This window comes from Geospiza fortis, unplaced genomic scaffold (genome assembly GCF_000277835.1).
Source record: "Geospiza fortis unplaced genomic scaffold, GeoFor_1.0 scaffold64, whole genome shotgun sequence".
Taxonomy (NCBI): Eukaryota; Metazoa; Chordata; class Aves; order Passeriformes; family Thraupidae; genus Geospiza; species Geospiza fortis.
This window is the reverse complement of record NW_005054461.1, coordinates 1243551-1254865: the sequence shown is the minus strand read 5'-3', so window position 1 is coordinate 1254865 and position 11315 is coordinate 1243551. Positions and strand designations below refer to the sequence as shown.

The following is an 11315-nucleotide window of genomic DNA, read 5'->3' as shown; positions in this document are numbered from 1 at the left end:
CTCAGTCCCACCTAGGCAATACCAGCTTACCTGCACAGGAAATGTATTAGTGAGAAGCTAATAGAATAATATATTTCTGTTATAATGACTGCAATTGAGTATTCACTGGCTAGCGAGTACAGTCCAGTCTGAAACTTCAGAAGTGGTTTTAGAATAAAACTGGAGAATTGTTTTAAGTTAAACTTCATCTGAAATACAAACTTAGTGTAGATTATTCTTTCCTTAAGAGCTCTGCTTTTCTGAAGTGCCCTGGAGCTAGTAAGGAGACATGCAGTTGTTAGTACAGAACAAGTTGGCATTCAGAGTGTTTCCCACAGTTGTAAAGAGACAATGTGTTGTGTGAATTTTGGATGTCTGCTAGAATTGTGAATCCTGGAAAACAGCTGCTTTGTAGCACTTTTTCTGGCTTTCTGTTCTTGGCTGTCCTTTCGAGTGATTGTTAACTGTTCTGTTAGGAGTTTTATAGTACTTCAGTGTATAAAAGCAGGATTTTTTTGTGTCTTTGCTTAACAAAGATGCCTTTGAGAATCACGTTAAATCAGAACCATTTCTTGCTACCTGTAGTTCAGAAATGGGATAATAGGCTATTTGCATTGAATTTACCAAAAGGTTATATTTCGTGAAGTAGAAGTGGGTTTTTTTGATAAAATTTATGATTGAATCAGAAGTGGGAAATGAAATCATTTTACCCAGAATACTGTAAATATCTCCTTTCCACTTCCAACTTTCTGGAGCATGACTGTGCTAAATTAGGCTGGTGGCTTTTCTTTTGAGTTGATGAGACTGAGCTAGCTTATAACTCTTAATAGGTGCGCTCTACCATCTTAGAGGACTCCTGCCCTGATAGATTTGAACATGTGTAAGACTTTCTTAAAAGCAAGTCTTCTTTCATATTAAAAAAATTTTGAAAGGGACTCATTTGTCTGCATGGTGTCTTCAGCTTTTTCCACCTCAGTTCATCTTGGAAAGCTGTACCTGGATGTTGAATACAACTCTCAAAAGCAGGAGGTGCCAAGAGCATTTAACTGTATTTTGAACAAATTACTGCCTTCTAGGCAAGTTTGCTGCTGTTAAGGCTTCCTGCTATTTTCATTTTTGAAACATGTTTGGTGTGATTGCCAATTCTATTTATGTACTGCATAATTAATTGGAGAATTTCCAGGTAGTTCAGGGACTGATTAAGCTCCTGGCACAGGTCTGCGTGCTTTTCAGGATCATTATCATCCATCATTTTTCCAAGGTAATCATTCTTCTACTCTGCTGACAGCAGTTTGAAATTTTACTTGAAGTTTACGAAGCAGTGCTGCTCATTAGAAATAAGCGGAAAAACAGATGCTGAGACACATGTCCAGATGAGTAGAGGGGGCAGAAATTGCTTGGTAACTTCCCAAGGAGAGGAAGGGACTACATTCCCTGTTGCTACTTTGAGATAAGTTTAATTCATGCTGGATTACTGTTCACTAGGTTACCAAAATGAAGAGAGAAGAAATTTCCTTTTTCTTAGGTCAGAAGAACTCTTTCATTTAAATTTTAAGATGCTTTCTTTTTCCCTCCAAAGGGGTATGTTTTGATTCCAAAGTATGTAAAGCCAGCAAGCACCAGTCCCTCTGCTGCACTGGCTGGCTTCTAGTGTGTCTGAGGAAGTCTCCAGTAAAGATGAGTAGTGTCTGATTGGGAATATGTTTGTTGCTATAGAGACAACTAGGAAGTGAAACCTTAATGTCAGTGCTGAAATACCACAGTCAAAACCTGTAAAGGGACTTGCAGGAGTAGATTCTTTTTTTTCAGATTCTTTTGAGTTTGGCCAAATAAAGCAGAACATTTAAACTTACAAACTGCTTTTTTATATTGCATTATAGGCACTTCTGTGGCTAGCATATTTTGTTTCAGAGTTTGCTTTTATCCAGAGCAATTGTTAATGGTGTTGCCGTGTCTCACTAGTACTGCTGATACTGCTTCTGTCTCTGAGATGATTACTGGAAGGATGGCAGCATTGCAGACAAAATTGGTCAGGGACTTGAGTCAAAATTTCTTTTAGAGGAGTGCAAACAGTAAAGTGTAGCTCAACTTGGATGAAGGATAAGTTTGTGGAAACATTTTAATTCATGTCAGTGCAGAAGTATGCTGAATTCTCTTTGTATATTGAGATACTTCCTTGTTCTCAGTATGTCAAATTCAATTTAGAAATGACCTGATTTGTTCAATGGCATTTTTAAGCTGTTTAGGTACTGAAAGCTTCTTCATTCAACCAAATGGCATTTTTGTGGTTTTTTTTTTTTTAATTGAGAATGCTCTCATTTAGGGTGGAGTAATTTTTCAGTGTCCATATGTTTTCATAGGAAGTAGGCTACAGTTGTCTACTTTGGAAGCAGTTTTGATTCTAAATGACAGACTCCCATCTTCTGTGTGTGACAGAACATTGTTTGGTTTTTAACACATGCAGAATTTAGGGGAAGATGATGTTTTATTTCTTTTTCTAAGGAAAGAAGAGAAGGAAAAACTGAATCTGAGTTTCAGAGGTTGTTCAGCTGAAAACAGAGATTTTATTTTACATCTAGGTTGCCCTAAACTTACACAGACAGTCTTTATGTGGTGTTGTCCTTCCATGTACAGAAACTGATTTGGCCTGACCACACTCTGGATAACCTAATCTGACTGCTTACAACAGAATGTTGGATTAAGTGGTCTCCAGAGGGCTCCATATAAACATCTAGTCTACATGTTTAAAGGACTGTATGAAATCCTCTGGTCGCATTGTTGGTTGCTTCCTGAGTTGCAGGGAAGTCTACATAGTGGTTTCTTAGAAACATAAAAAACCCCACTATAAATAAAAGACTTATGGACATGCAGAAGTCATACCTTCCTTTTGTTAACATAGTACTCCTTTATCTTCCAGTGTCATTGTAATCAGATTTTTGCTCAAAAACGGAGATTGATTTGAATAATCACATATGTATTTCCTCTGCAGACTTTTTCATATGTATTGGTATCACCTCATCATTTGGAAAGGGTTTTTCTTACTGTAGTAATAGTTTTTCTGTTCCAAATAAAAAGTGAGGATTCTCAGTGAGGTAAGATTTCTCTTTACAGTCTGAAACTGTCAGCTTTGTGCTAAAAAAGCTATTATCTCTTGTTCTCTGTAGTGACAAGTATGTAGATACACTTCATGGCCCATGTCACAACAGCAGCAAAGTTGCAGCATGAGTTCTGTCTTCTGGTAGCATTGTTTTGACTCTTGCCCCTCAGTTTTGAAACTTGAGTACTGACAAGATCAAAAAGGGTATTTATTTCATGTGTCATCCTACTTTCTTTACCGTAACATAGTTCAGTATTTGCTGCAATGCTGATGGTGCTGTCTGCTGTCAGTCCCTCATTTTGGGGACTAGGCCCTCTGCTCTCTCAAATACTAATTTTTCTTGGAGCTGCTCATATATTGCCTAACCTGTTGTGAAAGTGAAGAGAACCTTGACCTTTCTGTGGTAGCTTTGCCAGTAATCTATAATGAAGTGAAATAAGATACGAAATATTGAAATAATCTGTTCCCTTGAAGCTTTTATTTTTCCAAGTTCTTTTTTGCTGGAAGGTGAGAAGCATCTAAAATATTTTTGGTTTTTAGCTCTTTTTAGTCCCCATGTTGATTTCCCTTTTCTTTGATGTTCTTATGGTTGGGTCCATAAATTTGCCCTTTTAGTAACAGCAGAAAAGAGTTTGGGCTCATTTTATAATTCTATTCAGGACTCAGGATTTTATCAGTTGTAGCTGAAAGTGACCTGTAGGTCCCAAAAAGAGAAGTGTCTTTGTTTGCTGTGCTTTGAGCCTTATTTCCCTAGATTGCCAATACTGAACAACTTTTGGAATAACTTATTTTGGTTTGTCTCTACTTCAGTTTAGGATTCTAAACCGCATAGAAATCTTACCAGGTTAAGAGTACACCCAGCTAGCACGTGCAAATGTCTTGCAGAATCCTATTAATTAATCTAAAGTAATGAGGCTAGGTTCCCTAATAATTGACTTACTGCTTTTGTAGTTGTGACTAAAATGTTGGTTGGGTCATTGTCCATTATTTCTCTGCAAAACAATTAATGTATTTCATAAAAAAGAAGTTAAATTTTTTGTTGTATTTACAGATGATATGATCAGAAAGTCAGTGAGTGCTACAAACGAAAAATAGAGAATTTGGAAATATTGCAAACTTTGTGAAGTATTTTGAGAATACATAGTATGTTATTTAAGGTTTACTTAAAATGTTAATGGTACATCAAGGTAGCACTGAATACTTCTCTGGTATTTCACATGAAATGATTTTGAGGTGTGTGAGTTTGATTACAAGTCTGATCAGCTTCAGACTAGATTCAGTCATTGCATTTAATCCTCTTAACAACAAAATATTAAATATGTGATCTTTCAAAATGTCTTATGCCTTTTCTAAGCTTTTCCTTTACCTCTGTAATTACTTAACAATCATTTTGGAGCACTGTAGCACTGTATAATCTATTTTTAAGTTGAGCACAGATACTTTATTACCAACATTTTTCTGTCTTTCTTTTATCCTTACTTTAGAAATTCCATCAGGCAAAAAAAGAAACCTAACAAAAGACAAAAACAATTCAGAAGCCTGTTTATGTTTAGAATTCAGCTCTGTTATGTTACTTGTGTTATTTCAAATTGTAGGGGATTGATTTTTGGCTAAAAATTTTCTTTTTGAATAATGGCAGTCTTTAAATGTCAGCAGTTTTGTACAGTAAATTTGCCAGTATTTAAGAATAGAAATTTGGTTTCCTTAGCAAATAATTACTTGGAATCTCTATTGCAACCAGATTTGTTTTCTTGAGTTTTTTTCTGGGGCTTTTTCTTTTTTTTAATTTTCCTCTGGGTGTTTTGTGGGTTTTTTCTCTCTCTTTTTTTTCTATTTTATGGTTTTTGTTTTTTTTTTTTTCCTGAAAGCTTTTTAAGCCGTGTATGTGATGAAGCATTTAAGAATTTCACCTGACCCCCACCCCCAGCCTTGTCTTAGATGTGAATTCTTTCGTTTACCCTCCAGATGTAGCAGATTATTCACCGCAGCTAAAACCCAAACCAGTTCCATCTGTTCTATTTGTTGAATCAATAGCCTTAAGATGGGAGAGCTTGTTCTATCTAGAGAAATAGATCCAAAGAAGTTGAAACTTCTAAATTGAAGATTTGTGTCATATCATAGAGGAAGGGCTTTCTTTTTGGGTTATCTGATCTCTCTAGACATCATCTGCTACAGATGTCATGTCTTGCTGATTGTGTGAGTCCTGGGCATGGGAACATCCAGAAGTTTGTGCACAGGAGAAAGATGTTAGATGCAGCCTCTTGAGATTGCCAGAAACATGAAGTAAATTTCTTTTATCAAAGGTCCTGAAGGAAGCTAAGTGAATGTGTCCCATTTTAAACAATTAAATAATTGGAAAATGAGGAGCAAAAAAATCAGTTTTTATAAAAGATTGAGTTCACTAGGAAAGCCTTGCGGGAGTTTGTGCTGCCAAATATCTAAAAGGCAGTGGATGAAGCCTGGTGAAGTTTGCTGGTGGTGTGAAGCACCTTAAGGGCTACTTGAGAAAGGATGCAGAAGGACCTTTCAAGGTGATGCACCAGGAGGGAGAGAAATAATTAAAACTTTGTAGAGAGTGGTAGGCCCTGAGCAGACAGTTTCTTTTAAACATGACATCTTGCAGAGCACCAATAGTGAGTATGATTTTGCCGTATCTTTCCTCATCAGAGGAAAATCAAAGCACAAATGGAAGGAGAAGAGGGAAAGATATCAATAGTGATCAAACACATGGAATTGCTTCTGTGTGAAGATAGAATTGTATCAGACTCTATGGGGCTTGTGAGAGCTGCGTGGAGGATTGAGACTTAACAGTAGGAACTGCTGAGTCAGGATGAGACAGCAAAATAAGCTCCTGTCTCCGACCCCCCGCGCCTTAGCCTTATCTTTGTAACCTCATAGGTCATTCTCCCTAACCCTTACTATTGGACAAGTTTGGATCCCCTATACCCTATAAAAAGGGGCTGTTTTAGCCCATTCGACAGAAGAAGAGCTGTCGCTGGAACCCTTCACAAACTCCCCAATAAACCATCGCTGTGGAACCCCCAGGCCTTCTCCTTCTCCTCTCTCGCGTCTGCCTCAGCCAAAGGTGCCCTAGCGAGCAAGCAAAGAGCTGAAATCCTAAGAGAGCTGATAATCACTAAAGAGCTGACAATCACTGAGCTTGCTAAGGGTAGCTGGCGGCTGTGAGCCGACTGGATATTCGGGCACTCTGTCCCCCAGAGGGATTGAGCTATCTTGCATCGCTCGGTGATAAGGCCAAGATCGAGGCTTTATCATATAGAATGATTGTTTAACCTCAACAAGATGAGGTATATGATCTAGGTCTGTGTGGTCATCAGCTATATATGAAAAAGTTAGAGAACAGAATGACAAGAAATTTCTTACTCCAAGAACTGACAGATCATCCCATAGTAGGCTCAAATTGAATGTGATGCTCATTTAAGCTGTGAAATGCCATAGCACAGGATGCAGGATGCTAAAAGCTGATGGTTTTTTTAAAAAAAGTGAACAAAATGTAGTTGAGAACTGGTAAAGATAAAGGTATCATCTCTGACTGAAGTGGTCCCTGAGTCAACTTCCTTAAGCACCTCTCTCAGCTGATGAGTCATAAGACTGATGGATTCAGATCCTGCTCCAGTAGATTGACAGTGTTTATCTTGATGGCCCAAAAACAATGCAGAATGCTTCATCACAAGCTCGAGTTCACGTTCTGGCTAGGTTACTAATCATTCTTTGAAGGTTTGTTTACCTTTTGAGCAAACAAGGGGTATGACATCTTTTAGGATACAGGTGGATGCACTTGTCATGCTTGCTGTGCTGCTTGTCTCCTCTTGGGGTCACCTGCCATCCTGCTCCCAGTAGGGTTTTTTGGTGAATCCTCACTGATATCGAGGAGGAAATTCACAGATTTTTCGCATTTTCCGCTGAAGTGAATGGATTGGCTTCCTGGAAGTTTATATGCTCCTTGATCAGTTTTGTTTTGGTTGTTCAGTAGAAATACTAAATTTTTCCTCTGTCTTTCTTCAGCACATAGTTGAGGGTCACTGTGATTACTGGCTACTTTTGGTATTTTACTATTATAGGATAATTTTTAGTATTTTGATGTCATTTCAAGTAAATGTTTGTATATAATTGAGTCAGAGCTATACTTACTGAACTAGAAAACTTTGCACAAGGATGTGACATGGTGTGTTTGCTTGAAGGACCACTTGCCCAAAATAGAAAACATTCTAATTTTTCATAGTTTCATGTTGTTTACTTGCTAAAATATATACTAGAAGCTATTTATGAAACATATCAATAAATTATATTTGGGAAGTAGGATCTCTTAAATATGGAAAATTCTCAGCTTGCATTTCCTTTTTCTGTTTGTCCTTGAATTATTTTGCCGCTGGTAGTCTGAGAACACTTGATGTTTAAAAGTTGCATGGTGAAGGTTGATCAGGTTGCTGTAGGACACTGTATAAATCAAAAATAATTTTAAGGTTATTTTGCCACCCTGCAATTAACTGTGGTTGTTCCTCAACACTGGTCTTCACCAGTTTGTCTTTCTGGATGCTCAGTGTCTCTTCTAGTAACAGTTTGACAGTAAAATGTTGCTTATGGAATGATGCTTTCAATAACTTTTTTGTTTTGTGCACACAATTGTGGCTTGGTGTTCTCATTTCTTTTGACTTCACACTCGTTGAGAAATACAGAATATGAAATACCTGCATCCACTTCAGTGTTGTAAGCAATTGTCCCAAACGTTAGCTCTGTGTTCCTATGCAACCCCTTAAGGTTGGAATTAGCTCTTGTTACAGACAGTCAGTTGTCTGTTGTGTTATTGCTGTCAGACATCAGGAAAGGTTGCTTGCATTGGTGTTACCAGTATTTAGAAAGCCTTTCAGTTTCATCTTCTGAAGCTCTTGTACCTAATTTAAGTACATACACATTAAGCCAACTTACTTACTGTATGCCATTAAGTGATAGAGATGCTTGTAGTACCTTATGGTGGGGTAGATTTACTCAGCCTGCTACGAAACCTTCTGGGCAGTTTCTGTTTCAAGTTATTGGAGATCCCCCCCAAAGAAAGTGCTCTGCTATATTTCTGATCACATAATTGCTTTGTCTTGGTCTGCATATGAGGTACAGTCTAGGAGTTGTGTAAGCTGATGATCAGACCAGTAGAATTTACAAGCTCCTCACAAACCATACTTAGTTTGCCTGTCACTGACTTGAGGTTATGGGGAAAGCTGACTTGTAGTCCCCATGCATCAGCTCATGTGATCATCCCCTTACATTTCTCCATGATGTTTCTGAAGGACTGAAGTATCTCCTCTGGTCATGCTCTTGCTGAGATACTCCAAAATGTACACATCTGTCACAATTAGTATTTAATGTGGAAGTTCTCTTGTGGTTTAATAAGGGAGTTATACAGTGAGTATATTTCATACAGAGATCCGAGGGTGTTAAGGATGCGTTGAAGTCTATACCATTTCATTTGCAGGACATTTTCTTCAGAAAACATTTAGTAAGCTGTTAGTGCCTTGGGACTTGCACAGCTACAAATAAGCATGAAAAGACCAGTTGCTTCAAGCAGTGTTTTGTGGAAGTGACTTATATGTTGAGGAAATACAACTGGTAATATATGTTTTCTTTGCTGTTTTTATGCCTAAGTGAATGCTCATCTTATTTTATTTTTTTTTAGCAGCACAGTGGAATGAAGTTTTCCATGAAAGGAACTCATTACCAAGGCAACAGCTACAGCCCTGTCAGCAGTGGAGGCATGAGGCAGCCAGTTGCTAACCGTGGACACCACCAGTACAATCGTAACATATGGAGAAGGAAAAAACACAGAGACAGCTTGCCTATTAGTCTGAGCAGATAATGGCAGATGCCAAAATGACCTTCCCTGTTCAGACAGACTGAGTGAGTGCCACTCCACTTGAGGGATGGAGACCAGCATCCAGCACATCGTTTTGTTGGTGTTGCCAAATATCTGCAGCTGACTTCTTTGCATGTTTCTTTGTGTGGTGGTTCAGTCCATCTTCAAGAAGTAGTTGTGCTTATCTGTGAAGCCTTATTCAATGTGGAAGTTTGTTTTCTGCCTTCCCACAATGGTTCATTCAGTGCCGAAGCAGCTCTGACAATAGAACTGCAAGGACATTTACAAATGCTGTAGCTTTTTTGCTGTGGCTATATCTGTTCCTTTTCTTTTATTTTAGAAGTGAAGGAAACTTCAGCCCCTTGGAATTATTTTTTTTTTTCTTCTTTGCAGCAAATCAAGTTGGGAAATCATAAAAGCGGATTTGCTGCTCTCCTGGTTTTGTTTTTTTTTTTTTTTCAAAGCTCAGTTTTTTTTTCTCTGTAAATATTGGAAGTATGATTTGTGCAATAACTTGGAATTTTTAATTTAATTTCATATTATCACATAAGTTATATTTAAGGGGAAGAGGTTTTTTAATTTACAGATCCTTTCCCAGGTTGCATTATCTAAGTTGGGATCATAGTTTTGGCAGGTTGTCTGAGCAGTGTTATAAACATGACATTTGGTAATATTTGAGGCTTCTTGATTCACAATGAAAGTGCGATTTGGCTTACAGTTTTAAGAATTTACTAAGCTCCAAAGCATTTTGACCCTGTGTTTTTTAGCTCATTGTCTGGCCTCTATCAATCGTCTTGCTCTGACCAATGAGTTTTAATTTTCTTAACTAGACAACAAATCGAACATTTGTAGTACCAGAAGTAAAACTTTTGAGAGGAATGGGAAAAAGGTTGGTTCAAGTCCTGATATGAAATTAAAAAGCTGTGAACTACATGCTTTGATGCATTTTAGTAATGTAACCTGTTAATGTTTGGGTTGAAAGAACACTATTAAACAGAGGTACCCGGCTTAAGGAATGTGGAGAAAGGAAATATGTTGATTCCATTAAGGAATCTGTATAGTAGTATGCATTAGTTCTGTTAAGAGCAAATATATAAAAAGTACTTCAGCTGCTCTAAGCATTATAAGAAGTATCTTTTAATGTGTTGCAGGAGAGCACAGCCCAGTGTTGTACACAGTATGAGTGGCTGGCACTTAATTTACAGATGCATACAGGTATACTATGCAAGTGTGTATTGCCATGACAAACACTGTCTTTAACTTTTTGAAAAATGTACATCCTGCCTAACCCTGAGTTTTTAAAGCACCACAGTTGTCCTGGGAGTAGGTCACATCTCATGCCCTCTGACTTCCCTTTTTTTAAGTGAGAGTTCTTAAGCTATACAGAAAACTAGAGGTGAGTTATGTAAGTCCACTAGCAGAAAAAGCTGAAGAATCCTGTTAACAGGACATCTATACTGTGTACAGATATAGAAGGTTTTAAAACTGGTATCTGAATGTTGAAATGAGGTGTCAAGCATGAAGCTTTTTAATATGCTGTATGCCTTTGAAGCAGAAGTAGTTCATGTTATTACTGAATCTGTCAAACACAAACAGGTTCTTGAGGGGAGAGAGGGCAACATTCCAAACTAGAGTAGTGCATATCTGTTTGCAGAAAGTTTGTCTTAATGCTCCAGACTCATCACAATAACAAAGTTCTAAAAATTGTGAGCTGATACATAAATAATATCTAAGGGCTGTTACATGAGCCTGTACTGCTTAGTCTTCACACACTAGCAATATTGAGCATAACTACATTACAGAGCCTTCAGAGGCTTTAGTTGGTGTCTTATACTAGTGTCCATTTTAAAGCAAAACTCATTTGAAAAGTGGTATCATGTAACACTTCAGTCATGGTGAACCAAATGAATTGGCCTGGCTATCACTGTGGTTATGTGCTACAGGTTTAAAAAAATGTTTAAATTTTTTGTGTGGACAACTATGTGGAAGCTAAAATTGACATATTTTTATGTAAAGTTTTCTATTCTTTGATTTTTAATAAACTTTGGAGACCAGTCACTCTTCTCTACTTTTTTTATGGGATACTTAATGGACGAAGTGACACTCGACCGTGTCCCATTCTTTGATGTACACTTTGAACATCTGCTTTGAATTGTTCATGCTGAGCACCTTCAGAATGAGCTTGGAAGGTGGATAGGTGCCCTCAAGTGATGGTGATGTTTTTCTGAAGGGAGTAATGAGCATGCATGTTTCTTTTGTACTTGTGGATTTGATCCTTCGATAATGAGAATGCAGAATGAGGAGCTGGAAGCAGTGCCCGTAGTATTCTCAAGAGGAGATCAACTGACTAATTCCTTGGGATGCCGTAACTTT

At 37.7% G+C, this 11315-nt stretch overlaps 1 protein-coding gene across 3 annotated transcripts in view; it reads left to right on the top strand.

Annotated features, from left to right (window-relative positions):
• TENT4A (terminal nucleotidyltransferase 4A) overlaps positions 1-11000 on the top strand; it is a 57564-nt gene extending 46564 nt beyond the window's left edge. For 2 of the 3 annotated variants that reach the window (XM_005427927.2, XM_014309873.2), the window contains one exon: positions 8766-11000. In XM_005427927.2, the coding sequence (XP_005427984.1) occupies positions 8766-8945 (180 nt within the window). In that variant the 3' untranslated portion in view covers positions 8946-11000. The remainder of the gene's footprint in view (positions 1-8765) is intronic. The other variant, XM_031062765.1, reaches the window with a different exon arrangement.
• Positions 11001-11315: the final 315 nt, after the last annotated feature.